The sequence below is a fragment of the Camelina sativa genome, chromosome 12 (genome assembly GCF_030686135.1).
Source record: "Camelina sativa cultivar CO46 ecotype springtype chromosome 12, ASM3068613v1".
In the NCBI taxonomy this organism is placed as follows: Eukaryota; Viridiplantae; Streptophyta; class Magnoliopsida; order Brassicales; family Brassicaceae; genus Camelina; species Camelina sativa.
In genome coordinates, this window is record NC_141891.1 from 2,079,711 (window position 1) to 2,100,110 (window position 20,400).

The 20,400-nt window shown below is 37.7% G+C and overlaps 4 protein-coding genes across 4 annotated transcripts; 2 read left to right on the top strand and 2 right to left on the bottom strand.

Moving 5' to 3' along the window:
• Positions 1-2,548: 2,548 nt before the first annotated feature.
• Positions 2,549-8,766, top strand: LOC104729608 (aconitate hydratase 1). The gene is made up of 19 exons (XM_087478926.1): positions 2,549-2,968; positions 3,134-3,238; positions 3,368-3,621; positions 3,720-3,905; positions 4,009-4,170; positions 4,310-4,454; positions 4,570-4,712; positions 4,798-4,854; positions 4,952-5,031; positions 5,108-5,183; positions 5,442-5,627; positions 5,724-5,791; positions 5,879-5,997; positions 6,084-6,205; positions 6,297-6,395; positions 6,506-6,985; positions 7,336-7,434; positions 7,530-7,772; positions 7,852-8,766. Exons 1-19 carry the CDS (start codon positions 2,965-2,967, stop codon positions 7,918-7,920), a joined length of 2,697 nt encoding a protein of 898 aa, XP_087335052.1. The 5' UTR covers positions 2,549-2,964; the 3' UTR covers positions 7,921-8,766.
• Positions 8,296-10,005, bottom strand: LOC104733125 (putative prolyl 4-hydroxylase 11). The gene is made up of 6 exons (XM_010452736.3): positions 9,615-10,005; positions 9,205-9,302; positions 9,019-9,116; positions 8,785-8,884; positions 8,521-8,672; positions 8,296-8,384 (listed from the first exon to the last, which is right to left on the bottom strand). Exons 1-6 carry the CDS (start codon positions 9,927-9,929, stop codon positions 8,296-8,298), a joined length of 852 nt encoding a protein of 283 aa, XP_010451038.1. The 5' UTR covers positions 9,930-10,005.
• Positions 10,006-10,174: 169 nt separating this feature from the next.
• LOC104729610 (putative prolyl 4-hydroxylase 8) lies at positions 10,175-12,272 on the bottom strand. Its single transcript, XM_010448573.3, has 8 exons — positions 11,882-12,272; positions 11,705-11,798; positions 11,339-11,436; positions 11,142-11,239; positions 10,945-11,074; positions 10,676-10,863; positions 10,487-10,586; positions 10,175-10,411 (listed from the first exon to the last, which is right to left on the bottom strand). The coding sequence occupies exons 1-7, from the start codon at positions 12,079-12,081 to the stop codon at positions 10,513-10,515; spliced, it is 882 nt and encodes a 293-aa protein (XP_010446875.1). The 5' UTR covers positions 12,082-12,272; the 3' UTR covers positions 10,175-10,411; positions 10,487-10,512.
• Positions 12,273-12,830: 558 nt separating this feature from the next.
• On the top strand, positions 12,831-20,339 carry LOC104729611 (DNA-directed RNA polymerase II subunit RPB1). Its single transcript, XM_010448575.3, has 14 exons — positions 12,831-13,176; positions 13,394-13,657; positions 13,775-14,077; positions 14,158-14,316; positions 14,419-14,580; positions 14,662-14,882; positions 14,961-15,102; positions 15,191-15,526; positions 15,623-15,909; positions 16,047-16,305; positions 16,398-19,459; positions 19,562-19,633; positions 19,760-19,955; positions 20,043-20,339. The coding sequence occupies exons 1-13, from the start codon at positions 13,093-13,095 to the stop codon at positions 19,923-19,925; spliced, it is 5,517 nt and encodes a 1,838-aa protein (XP_010446877.2). The 5' UTR covers positions 12,831-13,092; the 3' UTR covers positions 19,926-19,955; positions 20,043-20,339.
• Positions 20,340-20,400: the final 61 nt, after the last annotated feature.

Sequence of the window (20,400 nt, forward strand, 5' to 3'; positions counted from 1 at the left end):
AAATAAAAAATATTACTTTTTAAGTGACAAACTAAAGGGGCCAAACTAAATTAGTTTTCTTATAAAATTATATGAATTCTTCAATCTTAATAATTTTTAAAATCCCAAGGATAGCTTATATTTTTTTGGTTTTCACTCATCAATTTAATTTATAGTGCTAGATTTCATACTAATGGTTTCATCTTTAGAGAATTTAGTGAAATGAAATTTTTAAAATTATATTTTATTTTTATATTTAAGTTCCAGTTGAATATGTTTTGTTTTTTGGATCATTTTTTATTTTGATTAAAGACACAAAAAACCAATTGTTTAATTATGTTCTTTTGGTTTTCAAAAACCTCAAATCATAAAAAATATATATATATATATATATATATATATATATATTATATTGATCTCTGCAGATTTAACAATTGGATCACAAAACAAAATAGTCTTTATAAATGGATAAATGGATAATTATATTGATCTTTAAATATTATATTGATCTTTATAAATTATTTAAAATGATACATGAATATGTGAGATAACCAGAGACATAATAGATAATTACATATGGATCATTTCAACTTTATGATCTTATTGTATGGTGAATATTGTAAGGAAGTATGAAAATAATGACTTATAAGATGTTAATATAAAATAGAAAATGGAGATAAACATTTTAAAAGATTAAAATAAATATATAAGATATACATATCATACAAACTCTAAAACTAAGCTTTTACAATGATATTGGATTTGATTTTTTATAACCCATACAACAAAAATAACAAAAAAAATACAAAACAAAACAAAACAAAACAAAAAAGAGATTTGAGAGTAGTGGAAGAAGATGAGAGAATGAAAGAGTGATAGACTAAGAGAATAAGATAATGAGTATTTATAGGAAGAGAAATGATGAAAAATTACATTTAGAAAAATGAGAGTTACAATTCTAATTTATTGTTTTGTTTTAATACAATTGATTAATACAACTTAGTGGAGAAATAAAGTTAATGCATAATTTATAGGGAGAAGCTATAAATATTTCAGTTTTATATTATGTGAGTTAAATGTGAAAATTAATTGTTTTAAATTTGTGTTTTAATATAATTTTTTTTTCTTATAAATTTATATGAATTCTTCAATCTCAATAATTTTTAAAATCCCAAGGATAACTTATATTTTTTTGGTTTTCACTCATCAATTTAATTTATAGTGCTAGATTTCATACTAATGGTTTCATCTTTAGAGAATTTAGTGAAATGATATTTTAAAATTATATTTTATTTTTATATTTAAGTTCCAGTTGGATATGTTTTGTTTTTTTGGATCATTTTTTATTTTGATTAAAGACACAAAAAACCAATTGTTTAATTATGTTCTTTTTATTTTCAAAAACCTCAAATCATAAAATATATATATATATATATATTATATTGATCTCTACAGATTTAACAATTGGATCACAAAACAAAATAGTCTTTATAAATGGATAAATGGATAATTATATTGATCTTTAAATATTATATTGACCTTTATAAATTATTTAAAATGATACATGAATATGTGAGATAACCAGAGACATAATAGATAATTATATATGGATCATTTCAACTTTATGATCTTATTGTATGGTGAATATTGTAAGGAAGTATGAAAATAATGACTTATAAGATGTTAATATAAAATAGAAAATGGAGATAAACATTTTAAAAGATTAAAATAAATATATAAGATATACATATCATACAAACTCTAAAACTAAGCTTTTACAATGATATTTGATTTGATTTTTTATAACCCATACAACAACAATAACAAAAAAAATACAAAACAAAACAAAACAAAACAAAAAGAGATTTGAGAGTAGTGGAAGAAGATGAGAGAATGAAAGAGTGATAGACTAAGAGAATAAGATAATAAGTATTTATAGGAAGAGAAATGATGAAAAATTACATTTAGAAAAATGAGAGTTACAATTCTAATTTATTGTTTTGTTTTAATACAATTGATTAATACAACTTAGTGGAGAAATAATACAACTTAGTAGAGAAATAAAGTTAATGCATAATTTATAGGGAGAAGCTATAAAGATTTCAGTTTTATATTATGTGAGTTAAATATGAAAATTAATTGTTTTAAATTTGTGTTTTAATATAATTTTTTTTTTGTTAAAATTGCATTGCCAAATGGACCAATAAGGAGAGACTGAAACTCTACTTTTATATATATGATTGAATATACATCTAATCATGGCCTAAACATTAAACAAGGAAGGAAGGCTCTATCAAGTAATCAACTCCAGGCCTTCCGTCTGGGTGGGATTGGGTTTTGACCCAAATTTTCTTCAAATTAGTGTTAGTAGTCAAATCCAGTTCTTTTCCTTTGTCTTCCTTTAAGCCCATTAATGAAACGACGCCGTGCTAATAATAAGTTGGGCTATATCGAGCAGGTTAACTACAAATATGGGCTGGGCCCAAATTTATTAGAACATAAAATGTGAATGGAGCGACCCATATACAAAATAAATAAATACTTGTATTTACATAAAAAAGAATCAATTGGTTGCATGCAGTTGTGGTGGTGGCGAATTTTGTTTTTGTCACCAGGTGGTGAACTAATAATATCTGATCCATTTATAATTTTGTCAGGAATATGAGTGTATGTTGAAATTGAGCAACCTTGAAGAAATTGGATAATCTTGATAAAAATTACAAAGTTTGTGATTTAAATTTAAATCCGTTTAATTCACTTGATACCAAAAAAAAAAAAAAAAAAAAAAATCAAAGAGCCATCACTTCTGACGAGAATGAGCCCACCACGGATCTGTCAGATAATTTAACTTACATCTATAAAAATCCTTCTTCATCGGCTTTCCGACTCACCAACTCCGCTAAACAACTCTCTCTCTCTCTCTCTCTCTCTCTCTATTTTCTCCTAAACAGATCTCTGCTTCATCACTCGAGTTGTATCTCTTCCATGGGTAACCGATTTATTATATCTTCTTTCTCCATTTTGTTTACGATCGATACATGTTTTACCATATCTTACTTCTTCTTCTTCTCTTCGATGCTGATTTTTTCCTAATCTTTTGTTTGTGAAATCTGGTTTTGAATTTGATTTACTGTGTCGATCTATGCGTTTTCAGCTTCCGAGAATCCTTTCCGGAGTATACTGAAGGCGTTAGAGAAGCCTGATGGTGGCGAATTCGGGAACTACTACAGCTTGCCTGCTTTGAACGATCCCAGGATCGGTGAGTTTTTTTAGCTTTCATCTGATCCATGTTAAATGCTTCTTGTTAGTTAGGCGAACATGATTTGTGAGATTCATGTGAGAACTGAGATGATGTCGTCATGATCTCGTTGTGGTGGTGGATGTGCAGATAAACTACCTTATTCCATTAGGATACTTCTTGAATCGGCTATACGTAACTGTGATGAGTTTCAAGTTAAGAGTTACGATGTTGAGAAGATTCTTGATTGGGAGAATACTTCTCCCAAACAGGTTGAGATTCCTTTCAAACCTGCTCGCGTCCTTCTTCAGGACTTTACTGGTGTCCCTGCAGTTGTTGATCTTGCTTGCATGAGAGATGCCATGAATAGTCTCGGTGGGGATTCTAATAAGATTAATCCGCTGGTTAGTTTCCCCTCTTCCTACCGAGTTTAATTAATACTTTTGTGGTATGCTATAAGGTTTTGATACAAGGTTTTGATACAAGGCGTTGATATTTGCAGGTCCCTGTAGATCTTGTCATTGATCACTCGGTTCAGGTGGATGTGGCGAGATCAGAGAACGCAGTGCAAGCAAATATGGAGCTTGAGTTCCAGCGTAACAAAGAAAGATTTGCTTTTCTTAAGTGGGGTTCCAATGCCTTTGACAACATGCTTGTCGTGCCTCCTGGATCTGGAATTGTTCATCAAGTAAGTAAAGCATTCATGGAAAACGATACTGTTTCGATGCTGTAAGTTTTATTTTATTTATGCTTATTGAAGATACTAAGTTCTATAATTTTCTGATTGACAGGTCAACTTAGAATACCTTGCCAGAGTTGTTTTCAACACAAATGGACTTCTTTATCCTGACAGTGTTGTTGGAACAGACTCTCACACCACCATGATTGATGGACTGGGTGTTGCTGGATGGGGAGTTGGCGGTATAGAAGCTGAAGCTACCATGCTTGGTCAGGTAAACATCGAGAACTCAGAGCTAACTGTCCGAACTCTTTCTGAAACTTAGATCTCTATCTAGAGATGATTCTTATAAACACTCCGTTGAAGTTTCTTCCATTATAAACCGTAGCATGAATTCATCTGTTTCTATGCAGCCAATGAGCATGGTCCTGCCTGGTGTTGTGGGTTTCAAGCTAACGGGAAAACTAAGAGATGGAATGACTGCTACTGATTTGGTCTTAACAGTGACTCAGATGCTAAGGAAACATGGAGTAGTTGGAAAGTTTGTTGAATTCCACGGTACATCCATAAAAAAAATTTATATCTTGTTTCATATTTGTCACTTCTTTACCTATCCAGTACCTGACTGAGTTAGACTAATTCCCATATGCATCCACTGCGTTTCTATACACAGGGGAAGGGATGAGAGAGTTGTCTTTAGCTGATCGTGCTACAATTGCCAATATGTCTCCTGAGTACGGTGCAACCATGGGATTCTTCCCCGTCGATCATGTCACTTTGCAGTATCTCAAGTTGACAGGCAGGAGCGATGACACTGTAAGGGGTTACAGGGGGAAATCTACATAATTTTTAGTATGCTATTGCATTTCATTGGGGTAGTGATTGGTGAATTGAATTGCAGGTTTCTATGATTGAGGCGTATTTACGAGCAAACAAGATGTTCGTGGACTACAGTGAGGTAAAGCTTGGCATCTGTATGTTTCATTTCTTTTGTCTATTGTCATCTATCATACTGCATAACATATTCTCCACTTGGAACTTGGAACTCATCTCAGCCGGAGAGTAAGACAGTGTACTCCTCAAGTCTGGAATTGAATCTCGAGGATGTGGAACCTTGTGTTTCTGGTCCCAAGAGGTACTATTAGCGAATGTCTCAACAGAAATATATTATCTCTTCTATTTCAAACATTTATTCTCTATGCACAATACAGGCCGCACGATCGTGTTCCTTTGAGGGAAATGAAAGCAGACTGGCATTCTTGCCTAGATAATAGAGTAGGATTCAAGGTTAGAATTCTCCTTTCTGTTCAGAAGAAATGCTTAATGTGAATGTTTGTAGTCCGGAAAGCTTTATCTTTAGGAAAATGATGGCACATCTAGAATGTTACTATGGTTTTGAAACAAGAATAGGTATTATGTTGAGGTATTTGACTTATTAAGCGGGTCCTGGAATTGGCTATCTCCTGCAACACTTCTGTTTTTATAAGTTAACTCCAGTTTACAAAAATTGTACTTAGTGAATCTACTTATCCATGATATTTCCAGGGTTTTGCTGTACCAAAAGAAGCACAGAGTAAGGTTGTAGAGTTCGATTTTAACGGGACCCCAGCACATCTTAGACATGGAGATGTTGTTATAGCAGCAATCACCAGTTGCACAAATACCTCAAACCCTAGTGTAATGCTTGGCGCTGCCTTGGTTGCAAAAAAGGCCTGCGACCTAGGACTGGAGGTTTGACAACGTCCATTCTTCCCTGTTCTTTTGTGTCATCGTGTTTTAGTATCTTTCTGCGTAAAGGAAATAATAGAAGTGTTTGAACATTATTAGGTTAAGCCATGGATTAAAACTAGTCTTGCTCCTGGCTCTGGAGTTGTGACAAAGTACTTGGCAAAGAGGTACAGCAGATACACCGTTGAATGTTTTTTGTTAATTATTTCATTATTCTCTGTATCATGGTGGTCCTGAGTTTTCAAGTCTTGCAGTGGCTTGCAGAAGTACTTGAATCAGCTCGGCTTCAGTATAGTTGGTTATGGGTGCACCACATGCATTGGAAATTCGGGAGATATCCATGAAGCTGTGGCTTCAGCAATTGTTGATAATGGTAAGTCCTGAAGTAGTTAATGATGTAATTCTTATTTACTTGAATTTTCGAAGGTGAAACTAAAATATTTCTCATATATGTACAAGACTTGGTGGCATCCGCTGTGTTGTCCGGGAACAGAAACTTTGAGGGACGTGTTCACCCGTTAACAAGGGCTAATTATCTAGCTTCCCCACCACTTGTTGTAGCCTATGCACTGGCTGGCACTGTATGTTAATGCTAACTCTAAAACCATTACTTAACAATCAAGTATTCATGTATGAAGCACTGTATCAATCTTATGGATACTACTCTTGTAGGTTAACATTGATTTTGAGACAGAGCCCATTGGAACTGGGAAAGATGGCAAACAGATATTTTTCAGGGACATCTGGCCCTCTAACAAAGAAGTGGCTGAGGTAAACAATTACATGATGCTCATGCATACACAAAACAAGAATTTTTATATTATTTGTTTGTTTCAGTAATATATAATTTGTTTGTTTTAATCTTTGTTTCAATTTTTCAGGTTGTTCAATCTAGCGTCCTTCCTGATATGTTCAAAGCTACATATGAAGCAATCACCAAAGGGAATTCCATGTGGAATCAGTTATCTGTCGCGTCAGGCACTCTCTACGAGTGGGACCCGAAATCAACTTACATTCACGAGCCACCTTATTTCAAGGGCATGACCATGTCTCCACCTGGTCCACATGGTGTGAAAGATGCTCACTGTTTACTCAATTTCGGAGACAGTATCACCACTGATCACATCTCACCAGCTGGTAGCATCCACAAGGACAGTCCCGCGGCTAAGTACTTGATGGAACGAGATGTGGATAGAAGAGACTTCAACTCTTACGGGAGTCGGCGTGGTAACGATGAGATTATGGCGAGGGGCACTTTCGCCAATATCCGTATTGTGAACAAGCACTTGAAAGGAGAAGTTGGCCCCAAAACAGTTCACATTCCCTCTGGAGAGAAGCTTTCTGTCTTCGATGCTGCCATGGTATAATCCCACACACTTTTTTATCCTTTCTAAAACATCAAATTCTAGCTCTTTGATCATTAGGATGACTTGATGACTTAGGATTACGGTAAGCTTTGTGTAAGTACTACATCTCAACTCTTAGCTATAGGTCTACTGTACCAAGCCTAAGATTGAATGTAGCAGAGTAGAGCTTTTGTGAGTTGGTTTAGTGAACAGTTAGTGAAGGCTTCGTTAGTAATAATGTGTCAGCAGATTGTTTTGGGGGTGGAAGTTTCAGTGTTTAGTTCTCTGATTTGGTCAACTAGAATTAGACAGCAGTTTCCGTGACTATCTTCTTATCCGACTTTTATCTATCTGTCCTGCACCAGAAATACAGGAATGAGGGACGCGACACAGTCATTTTGGCTGGTGCTGAATATGGAAGTGGAAGTTCTCGTGATTGGGCTGCTAAGGGTCCGATGCTTCTGGTACATTTCTGGCTTACACGCTTCAGCTTTTTAAATGTTTAACAACACACATTTTTACACTAGTTATGCGATTTTTAATCGCTACTCTACCACAGGGCGTGAAAGCCGTGATCTCAAAGAGTTTTGAGCGAATTCACCGAAGCAATCTTGTGGGAATGGGAATCATACCTTTGTGCTTCAAGACAGGAGAAGATGCCGAGACTCTAGGCCTTACGGGTCAGGAGCTTTACACCATTGAACTCCCAAACAAAGTTAGTGAGATCAAACCAGGACAAGATGTAACGGTCATCACAAACAATGGAAAATCTTTCACATGTACACTCCGATTCGACACAGAGGTAAATTTAGAAAACAGGGTATGGTATAGTTTGGCTTCTTTTTCCCGTCTTCATTATTAAGAGGACTTTGGAACTGCAGGTGGAGCTGGCTTATTTTGATCACGGAGGGATATTGCAATACGTAATCAGGAATCTGATCAAGCAATAAAATCTCATAAACCAGGAGAGACTTGAGTTACATCCAAAAGGTTTGTTGTAATAAAAATGTTGTCAGGGAGGAGGACGAGAATGGCGTTAAATTCAGAACTTTGCTTCTTGCTATTAGTCAATTTGAAATAAATATGAGAACTATTTCTTCTTTTTGATTCAACATGTTCTGCCAATGGAAATAAACACAAACTTTGTAGTTTTTGGTCAACATATATAAATGATGTTTTCATAGTAGAACTTGAATAAAAAAAATGAAACTTCGTGAGGTTGTTTGAGAGATCATGGGAACCCTGCAAATGACGACAGAAACATTAAAACAGTCTTGAGACGATCCAAGTAATCCATGACTAAAGTGAGGGTAAGAGCTAACCTTCTAAAAGCTAAATATATTATTTTTAAACTCATGAAAGCGAAACCATTTAGTTGATGCCCACTTGTTTCCTTTGATGACTGGAGAACCACCTGAACCAATCAAACAAGTTTTTGAAAGTTTTGGTATACATCTCATGACCTTAACTAATTAAGCCAAAAGGGGTATTTATACTACGATTTATAAGAAGTTCAGAGAAAGGCAATGTATCTTCTCTTTCTCTCTTACCATGTTGGCTCGAAGGGTCTTGAGACCCGTCAGGCCTCATGCTCCAGAAGAGTAAAGCGTCTCCCTTCTTTGGTCTAACAGAGAGTCCTTTTTTACTAATGTTTCCTTTGGCTGCAGGGAAAACTGTTTCGCCGCCTTCTTCAACATCCGAGCTAATTTAGTAGTAGGATTAGAAAACGAAGATTAACTCATGCGCATTGTATATAAATTCATTTTCTTCATGTGGTTGATTTGAGAAATATTAATAAGGGTTGGTTTGCATACAGGTACATAAGAACAGTAGCAATTCTTTGGAATCCGTCAAAGTGAGGCTCAAATTTTTGCCCAACTCCATAATGGATAACTTGAAGCGGTTCTCCATTTTCTGCAGTTTCATTACATCAACTCCAAATTAAAAAAAGATTTCCAATAAAAAATGAAGAGTAACAGCGTCGTTAGTCAAAAAAGTTACCTAGTGTAATGATCTAAGACGACCAAGTTAAAACAGAAGCCACATACCTACAGGAATGAAGGTGAATTCTGAAATCCTTTCCTCAATCTTTTTCACGATGTTGTCTTGTTCTCTTCTAAGAAAAGTTCCTGAACTCGTCCGTGCGCTGTACATTAACAGATTTTCAAATCTCAAAATCTTTCCAAATTACACTTAAAAGACGGGGAAAAACAAAACAAAACTGACTACATAACCTGCTTTCTTTACCGAGTCCAGTTATCTTGTCGTGCACTTTTGACTTCGCCATACTAGGTTTCGCAAGGCTAATCAAGTGCTCACATTCTTCATTTTTCTTACAAAATTGAAAGAAGAGAGCCTCAGATCAACTCCTAAACTTTTTCATATAAAGCATGAGAGAAACATGTACAGTTCCCTATGTGTTTGTACTGGTGGAGGAGCAAGTAAGATCTAAGCACAAACTACATGGGACATTCTAGTTAACATCAACAAGTTTTGTAATTTGTTTAGCTTGTCTAACAAGAAATATCCAAATTATAGCATGAAGATATTGTTAAGTTCTTATCATTCATCATTCATCAAGCATATATGTATAACAATCTATATAAATAAATAAAGATCCCAAATTAAGAAGAAACAAATTTACCAAAAAATTGTGGTAAACGAAAGCTCTAGGCTCCTTCGAGATGATTTCGATCCAACGCTCATGAGGAAATCGCAGCGAAGTCGTAACGTTGTTTTGGTTACACGTAAGTGCAGTCAACAAGGGGGGCAAAGAACACAACAAGATCATGTCCTTATTTTTGTCCTCAATCTTCAAATCCACAGACACTAGATTATCACCGACTAATTCTTCGAACGTCTTGACGTGCTGCAGTAGATCTGACGTTTCATGTATCTTCAGCCCTTTCAACCTATGCCTCAGATACAGTTCGGTAGACTGGGACGTCGACTTAGACATTAAGTTCACAAGTATGTATCTGAGTATATCAGACAATGAACTTAAAAGATAGAGAACGAATTTAATTAGGGTTTTTCCTCCCATTAGTTGAGCGAATTTACAAAGATAAACTCTGTAGATCCTTTTATACAAGTCGCAAAAGAAAAAAAAAAAAAAAAAAACGAAATTAAATATGAATTGTCAGCAACTGAGATAGTGACACTTGTCCTACAAAAAAAAAAAAAAAACCAAAAAATCTCGAGAAGTTTATCAAACTTAAGTTCCATCGATTTTTATAATTAGGGTTTTGGTATTGTTACAGTAGTTGCTAATTACTGTTATTATGTGTATCAAAACAAGTTCTAATTTAAAGGCCAGAAGGCCATTTTGCTGGCGCAGCAGCGTTTGATATTCGAGAGCTTTAGAGAGACGTATGTATCAGGATGACAAAACCATATAGAAACATACTAAGTACATGTTGGTGTGGGATCATATATAGAAACCTGCAAAAGACGACAAAATCATTAAAAATCTGAGATACAATGGATTCATTCACGCATATGATGTTAAGAGCTTACCTCTTCAAAAGCTATCTTATTTTCATTCAAGCTTTGTACTCGTGAACGTGAAACCACTTAGTTGATGACCACTTGTTTCCTTTGATCACTGGACAACCACCTGAATGAATCAAAACATTGGTCTTAGATCTCTACTAACTCATTGGCAATGTATGTAGTATCTATCTGACTGATCTCTCTCTCTCTCACCATGCAAACTAGAAGGGTCTAGAGACGCGTCAGGCTTGATGCTCCAGAAAAGTAAAGCATCTCTCTTCTTTGGTAAAACAGAGAGTCCTGTTTTGCCACACTGTGAGAGCTCGTTCCACCATGGGACATCACTAACGTTTCCTTTGGCAGATGGGAAAACTGTTTCGCCGCCTTCTTCAACGTCCGAGCTAAGGAGTTCAAATCAAAGAATAAAGAGGATTAACTTGTGGCTAATAAGAATTATTGTAAAGGGTTTTATGGTTACGCACAGGTACATAAGAACTGTAGCAATTCTTTGCCCTCCTTTCCTGGTGTTGAACTCATCAAAGAAGTAGTCGTGGTGAGGTTCATATTTCTGCCCAACTTCATAATGGAGTACTTGTAGCCCTTCTCCATTTTCTGCAATTACATTACATCAACTATCCATTACGACAAAGAAACTGATATGCACAGAAGCCACACATACCTATAGGAATGAAGGTGAAATCTGAAATCCTATTCTCAATATCTTCCACGACTTTGTCATGTCCTCTCTTAAGAAAAGTTCCTGAACTGGTTCGTGCTCTGCTCAATGAAGGATACATGTATATACAAATTGAGAATTCTCAAATATTTCCAAATTGAGCATGATGAGGGAAAAAGGACAACACTAGAATACAGAACCTGCTGTCTTTGCTCTTTCCGGTTTTCACATCTACCACTTTTGACTTCACCATACTAGGTTTCGCGAGGCTAATCAAGTGCTCACATTCTTCATTTGCCTTACAAATTTTAAAGAAATAGAGCCTAATTAAAGATCAAATTCCAAAACTTTGAAATATGTATAAAATCATCTCAAGCATGAAAGCCTAAACATCACATATACATTCTTTCTCATGAGTAAGAACTAGATACAAAACTACATGTTAATATCTTATCTTGTCTGCCAAGAAACACTTAACTATACATATGAACTAGCTTACTAGCATGTAACATGTTCAATTGTGATCGATCAAGGATCTTAATCAGAATTTTATCCGAAAAGATTACCAAAAAATTATGGTAAATGAAAGCTCTAGGCTCCCACGAGATAACTTCAAGCCAGCGTTCACCATTACCGTCTTCTTCGTCTCCATAACTCTCCCTATACTTAAATGAATTCAAAAGTTATTATTACTTAAAGTACTTGAATGTAACAACAACAAAAAAAAACATCATATCACTAACCTCTCCTCGATCGTTTGTACAACCGTTGTCAAATCCATCGGCCTAGAGGAGTTATTGGTGATGCTCGGTAGTGAAAGTATTCCAAGACAGACAAGGATCAGAATGACGAAAATTACAAGTATGAGAACTGTAAAAGCTTGCATCGATAAAGATTTACGCGGCTGATGATGACGGAGATGATGCTTCGGTTTCTTCGCCATTTTTTTGTTTGATTCTACAAATCTTGAAGAATCCTATAGAGATCTAAAATCGAAAGACAAAAGAACAATTGACCGTTACATGAAAACATGCAATTGAAAATGGAAGAGAAAGTAAAGCTATATTTTAGTTCTTTTATCGTTTTAGTTTCGTCTTAACGTGTCTGTTATATACAGAAACAGAGTGGCTTCACACAACTTGACGTTAGAGTTTGGACTATGCATCCTTGTAAGTTTTTCTCCCCTATAATTTTCCGTATTTATGAGTTCACCCTACTTTGATAGAGTTAGAAAAAATTGAATTTATTTTTGTTACCCTTTGGAATACTTAAGGTGTTAGGTATTTCCTGTTCCGAAGATGAAATGAAGATAACTAAACGTTTCAATCTAAACTACAGATTAGATTCTTTAGCTCAGGGACTCCTCTTCGTTTATAGTTTTGGCCACTAGCGCAATTAATTAATTTAATAGAACCTTTAATGGTTACGATTTATCCCCAAACATGGTGAAATAAATAGTGAGAGTATTATTATTCTGCAAACCGAAATTGTTTTCTTATTAAACCGAAAGATACACTACAAAACCGATATAAACCGAATCTTGATATGATTACGCGTTTTTTTAGGTCAGCGCCGACGTAGACTCGTTACAATCCGTTTAAGTGGGCCTGAGAAGTTTACGGCCCATATAGCCTAAACCGACCTCTGAGCAGCCTCTTCTTCTATAAATAGAGGCTTAGGGCACCGATCTATTCTCTTTTGCTCATATCTCTCTTCACGAAGAGACGAGAGAATTCCAGATCTGGTCGTGTCAAACCAGAGAGGGAAAACTCGAAAACGAAAAAATTAGCTTTAAGTATAACTGTAAACTGACTTCACAGATTCAAAAACAAATTGTCAAAAAGAGGGAAACAACAAACTAGGGTTTTTTTTTGGGATTTGATTCCCCTTTTTCAATTCGCGTTCTAGGGTTTTCGATTTTTTCGATTTCGTCTTTGATCGGAGTTTAGCCGCCATGGATACACGTTTTCCGTTCTCTCCGGCCGAGGTCTCCAAAGTCCGGGTGGTCCAGTTTGGCATCCTCAGCCCCGATGAGATCGTAATGTTCCTTTCTCTCTTTCGCTTTCGCTTTCTCTAGCTCTTTTGAGTTCATTGCTCCCCGGCGGTTTAATTGGAGTGTAAATTATAGAATTCGATTGGATTAGCTAAGGAGCATGTTCTTTTCAATCTATTGATCTTAATTGCAAGTTACGAGTAGTAGGAGATTATGATTCGTTGGGTATCTAATGGCTTTTTGTTTTCTTTGTTTTTTTCAGAGGCAAATGTCTGTTATACATGTTGAGCATAGTGAGACGACAGAGAAGGGTAAACCTAAGGTGGGAGGATTGAGTGATATCCGGCTTGGTACGATTGATCGGAAGGTGAAGTGTGATACGTGTATGGCTAATATGGCTGAGTGCCCTGGGCACTTTGGCCATCTTGAGCTCGCCAAGCCAATGTATCATGTCGGTTTTATGAAGACTGTATTAAGTATCATGAGATGTGTCTGCTTCAATTGCTCCAAGATTTTAGCTGATGAGGTATGTACAAACTTATCTTGTTACTGTATCCCTTGTTTTGCTTCTTGTATAAGACAGATTGGAACTGTATGTGTTGTATTAGTGTTGGGAATAATCCAATTGTTTATTTTCGTGAAGGAGGAGCACAAGTTTAAGCAGGCTATGAAGATAAAGAATCCCAAAAACAGGCTTAAGAAGATTCTGGATGCTTGCAAAAACAAGACCAAATGTGATGATGGTGATGAAATGGATGATGTCCATAAAAAAGACACGGACGAACCTGTAAAAAAGAGCCGTGGTGGATGTGGTGCACAGCAACCAAAGCTGACTATTGAAGGTATGAAGATGATTGCAGAGTACAAAATTCCAAGGAAGAAAACTGACGAGCCGGATCAGCTTCCAGAGCCTGCAGAAAGGAAACAGACACTTGGTGCTGATAGGGTTCGTCCCTTCTTTCTTATGAAATTAGTCACTACCTCTTCATGTTTGCGGTAATCTTATAACACGTGAAATTTTTGCAGGTTCTGAGTGTTTTAAAGAGGATTAGTGATGCGGATTGCCAACTATTAGGGTTCAACCCTAAGTTTGCTCGCCCTGACTGGATGATTCTTGAAGTCCTCCCTATTCCTCCACCTCCTGTCAGACCATCTGTAATGATGGATGCCACTTCCAGAAGTGAGGTAACTGGACTTTGATTTACTGAATAAGAACTTTGGATAGATTCTAGTACAGAGTTAGCAACTTGATGTGTGTCACTGAGTTTGTGTTTGTTGTTGATGCAGGATGACTTGACCCATCAGCTAGCCATGATTATTCGACACAATGAGAACTTGAAAAGACAGGAAAAAAATGGGGCGCCAGCTCATATTATATCAGAGTTTACACAGCTCTTGCAGTTTCATATAGCTACCTATTTTGATAATGAGTTACCTGGACAGCCAAGGGTAATGCTTTTGTATCCTTCCAGATATCTGGTATGATACATTCGGATTGTACTTTATCTGGGTTGGCTTTATTTTCTTCAGGCTACTCAAAAATCAGGGAGGCCTATTAAGTCAATATGTAGTAGGCTGAAGGCAAAGGAAGGTAGAATCAGGGGAAACTTGATGGGAAAACGTGTTGATTTTTCGGCACGTACTGTTATTACACCAGATCCAACAATAAATATTGATGAACTTGGTGTACCCTGGAGTATTGCTCTGAATCTCACATACCCAGAAACTGTGACTCCATATAACATTGAAAGGTTTGTATGTCTGGTGTTTATTTTCTTTTCAGAGTGTCTTTTTTTTTTTCCATGTTTTGTTGACAATTTATTTTGCAGATTAAAGGAGCTCGTTGATTATGGGCCACATCCTCCACCTGGCAAGACTGGAGCGAAATATATCATTAGGGATGATGGCCAAAGGCTAGATCTTCGGTACCTTAAAAAGAGCAGTGATCATCATTTGGAGCTTGGATACAAAGTATATACTGCTTTTCTTTATTCCATCTACTCAACGCACAAAGGTTGCTATTCTGGAATTCATCATTTTTTATGTTTCTTGGTCACAGGTTGAGCGACATTTACAGGATGGTGATTTTGTTCTGTTTAATCGTCAACCAAGTCTGCACAAAATGTCAATCATGGGTCACAGGATTCGGATTATGCCATATTCCACTTTCCGTCTGAATTTATCTGTCACTTCGCCTTACAATGCTGATTTCGATGGGGATGAGATGAACATGCATGTACCACAATCATTCGAGACCAGAGCCGAGGTGTTAGAGCTGATGATGGTTCCTAAATGTATCGTCTCTCCCCAGGCGAACCGGCCTGTGATGGGAATTGTGCAGGATACTCTCCTAGGGTGCCGTAAAATTACAAAAAGAGATACCTTCATAGAGAAGGTAATAATCTCATTAGCGGTTGCATGAAAATTATTTTTGAGTTTGATGAGAGGTGAAACTAACTCGTATGCTGATGATATCTATTTCATTTTACAGGATGTATTCATGAATACGCTTATGTGGTGGGAAGATTTCGACGGGAAAGTTCCAGCTCCTGCAATTCTGAAGCCACGTCCTCTTTGGACTGGCAAACAAGTTTTTAATCTTATCATACCAAAACAGATAAATCTGTTGAGGTACTCCGCCTGGCACTCAGATTCAGAGACTGGATTCATAACTCCGGGGGATACCCAGGTGCGAATTGAAAGAGGGGAACTTCTTGCTGGAACTCTTTGCAAAAAGGCCCTTGGTACATCTAATGGAAGTCTCGTGCATGTCATTTGGTAAGTTACAGCATGGGGAATTGTTGATGTAATTAACTTACTTGGCACAAAATTACCTTACACATCATCGGGAATTGTTGATTAATTAGTTTCATGATCTCCTTTGTTTTAATTTATGTTCATAAATTGGTTTTCAGGGAAGAGGTTGGTCCTGATGCAGCCAGGAAATTCCTTGGTCATACTCAGTGGCTTGTCAATTACTGGCTTCTGCAGAATGGTTTTACCATTGGAATTGGTGACACAATTGCTGATTCATCAACGATGGAGAAAATCAATGAAACTATTTCTAACGCAAAAACTGCTGTGAAAGACCTTATCCGGCAGTTCCAGGAAAAGAAATTGGACCCTGAACCCGGCCGAACTATGACAGAGACATTTGAGAACAGGGTTAATCAGGTACATTAAGGACTTGATAATAAGTTACTTCTAGTTTTGTGCTCTGTCAGAACATTATTTTGTCTGTGCTGACTCATAAAATTTTCTTGTAGGTCTTGAATAAAGCTCGTGATGATGCTGGAAGTAGTGCTCAAAAGAGTTTAGCAGAAACCAATAACCTTAAGGCTATGGTGACAGCAGGATCGAAAGGAAGTTTCATTAATATTTCTCAAATGACAGCGTGTGTCGGCCAGCAAAATGTTGAAGGGAAGCGGATTCCATTTGGATTTGATGGTCGAACATTGCCACATTTCACCAAAGATGATTATGGTCCTGAGAGTCGTGGATTTGTAGAGAATTCGTACCTTCGTGGTCTGACACCTCAGGAGTTCTTTTTCCATGCCATGGGAGGAAGGGAAGGTCTTATTGATACTGCTGTGAAGACATCAGAAACTGGATACATCCAGAGGCGTTTGGTAAAGGCTATGGAGGATATTATGGTTAAATATGATGGGACAGTCCGGAACTCGTTGGGTGATGTTATTCAATTTCTCTATGGTGAAGATGGTATGGATGCTGTATGGATTGAATCACAGAAGCTGGATTCCTTGAAAATGAAGAAATCGGAGTTCGATAGGACTTTCAAGTATGAGATCGACGATGAAAACTGGAATCCTACATACCTAAGTGATGAACATCTTGAGGACTTGAAAGGGATTCGGGAGTTGCGTGATGTATTTGATGCGGAATATCAGAAGCTTGAGACTGACAGATTCCAACTTGGGACAGAAATTGCAACAAATGGTGATAGCACTTGGCCATTGCCTGTTAACATCAAGAGGCATATCTGGAATGCGCAGAAGACTTTCAAGATCGACTTGCGGAAGATTTCGGATATGCACCCTGTTGAAATTGTAGATGCGGTTGATAAACTACAAGAGAGGCTGTTGGTTGTTCCTGGTGATGATGCATTGAGTGTGGAAGCACAGAAAAATGCAACACTGTTCTTTAACATTTTGCTTCGCAGCACTCTTGCTAGTAAAAGAGTATTGGAGGAATACAAGCTCAGCCGCGAGGCTTTTGAGTGGGTCATTGGTGAAATAGAATCGAGGTTCTTACAGTCGCTAGTGGCCCCAGGGGAAATGATTGGTTGTGTTGCTGCTCAATCAATTGGAGAACCTGCTACGCAGATGACTCTTAACACCTTCCATTATGCTGGTGTCAGTGCAAAGAATGTTACGCTCGGTGTTCCCAGGTTGCGTGAAATTATTAATGTAGCTAAAAGGATCAAAACACCGTCCCTATCAGTCTATCTCACACCGGAGGCTAGCAAGTCAAAAGAAGGGGCTAAGACTGTTCAGTGTGCTTTGGAGTATACTACTCTCAGGAGTGTCACTCAAGCTACGGAAGTCTGGTATGACCCAGATCCAATGAGTACTATCATTGAGGAGGACTTCGAATTTGTGAGGTCCTACTACGAAATGCCAGATGAAGATGTTTCTCCGGATAAAATATCTCCTTGGCTGCTTCGTATAGAGTTGAATCGCGAGATGATGGTTGATAAGAAGTTGAGTATGGCGGATATTGCGGAAAAGATCAACCTTGAGTTTGATGATGATCTGACTTGTATATTCAATGATGATAATGCCCAAAAACTGATCCTTCGAATTCGTATTATGAACGATGAGGGGCCTAAGGGAGAATTGCAAGATGAATCAGCTGAAGATGATGTTTTCCTTAAAAAGATTGAGAGCAACATGCTGACGGAAATGGCGCTCAGAGGAATTCCAGACATCAACAAAGTTTTCATTAAACAGGTTAGAAAAAGCAGGTTTGATGTGGAGGGTGGATTTAAGACATCTGAAGAGTGGATGTTAGACACAGAAGGTGTTAATCTCTTAGCTGTTATGTGCCACGAAGATGTGGATCCAAAGAGGACAACAAGCAATCACTTGATTGAAATTATAGAAGTTCTCGGAATCGAGGCAGTTCGCCGTGCTTTGTTGGATGAACTCCGGGTTGTGATTTCCTTTGATGGCTCTTATGTGAATTACCGCCATCTTGCCATCTTGTGTGATACCATGACCTATCGCGGTCATCTAATGGCTATCACTCGACATGGTATCAATAGAAATGACACTGGGCCTCTGATGAGATGCTCTTTTGAAGAAACAGTTGATATTCTGTTAGATGCTGCAGCTTATGCTGAGACAGACTGCTTGCGGGGTGTTACTGAGAATATAATGCTGGGTCAACTTGCACCAATTGGAACAGGAGATTGTGAACTGTATCTGAATGATGAGATGCTGAAGAATGCTATTGAACTCCAGCTCCCTAGCTATATGGATGGTCTAGAATTTGGAATGACTCCTGCTCGTTCACCAATATCAGGCACTCCTTACCATGAAGGCATGATGTCCCCGAACTACCTGTTGAGTCCAAATATGCGTTTGTCGCCAATGTCAGATGCACAGTTTTCTCCATATGTTGGCGGAATGGCCTTTTCGCCTTCTTCATCTCCAGGCTATAGCCCGTCATCTCCTGGCTACAGTCCTACTTCCCCTGGTTACAGTCCCACGTCACCTGGATATAGCCCGACTTCTCCCGGTTATAGTCCCACTTCGCCTACCTACAGTCCCAGTTCTCCTGGCTATAGTCCAACAAGCCCTGCTTATTCTCCTACAAGTCCTTCCTATTCTCCCACCTCTCCGAGCTACAGCCCCACGTCTCCAAGCTACAGTCCAACGTCTCCAAGCTACAGTCCAACATCTCCTAGCTACAGCCCAACATCACCAAGCTACAGCCCGACTTCGCCTGCTTACAGCCCAACATCACCTGCTTATAGCCCGACTTCACCTGCATACAGTCCAACCTCTCCTTCTTACAGTCCAACATCGCCATCTTACAGTCCAACATCGCCTTCTTACAGCCCTACCTCACCATCCTATAGTCCCACATCACCATCTTACAGTCCTACTTCACCTGCATACAGCCCCACTTCTCCTGGCTACAGCCCAACTTCACCAAGTTACAGTCCAACATCACCAAGCTATGGTCCTACGTCTCCAAGCTACAACCCTCAGTCTGCTAAATATAGCCCATCTCTTGCTTACTCTCCTAGCAATGCAAGACTATCACCATCTAGTCCCTACAGTCCTACATCTCCAAGCTACAGGTTAGTGGTTTAGTCTATTCTCAGCTTGTTGATCTCTCTATGAAGCTTCTCGTATATTGTGTCATCTTTTCTATTCATTAACTCTTAATATTTACTCTGCAGCCCGACATCGCCATCATACTCACCCACATCTCCATCTTACTCACCTTCGAGTCCAACATACAGTCCCAGCAGGTTTGACTATTAAACGCATGAATATTGAATTGTTGATGCTTCAATCTCATTCGAAGATTTTCACAATCTAATTACTCTTCAAAATCTGAATTCTGTTAACCGGGTTGTTTCTCAAATTTGTCTCAGCCCTTACAGCTCAGGAGCAAGCCCTGACTACAGCCCAAGCGCAGGCTACTCGCCAACACTTCCCGGTTATTCACCATCATCCACGGGTCAGTATACACCACATGAGGGCGATAAAAATGACAAGACTGGGAAAGATGTCAGTAAGAATGATAAAAGCAACCCTTGAAAGAGAAAGAACAGACATCCTAAGTGTTAGGTAACGTCTAAATTTCTTGGAACCATTGGCTTCAAAATTCCTTGTAGCTCACAAACTCAGCCACGTGATGTTTCGTGTAACCCTCAGGGGATAAATCAAGAGACGATGAAGGCTGCCCAAAAGGACAAAACCGTTTCAAAAGGGATCTTCGTTGGAAAACTTTGTGACAATGGTTTTCTTAGTAAATCTTTTTTCGTGAGTTGTATATTATTCTAAACCTATCCATAAAGCCATACCCATCCTCTACCTCAAAAGAAAATAATATAACCAAAAAAAAAAACAAAATATATCATAAACTTTAGGCTTTTCGTCTGGTTCAGTTTTTGCTTTGTTTGATGATTTCAGTATGTAAAACGGTTCAACTTGAAAGGATTCTTTATGCTACTGTTGCTTCATTCAGTAGATATATGAATTGAGATTACTTTTGTTCCTGGGTTCCGACAAG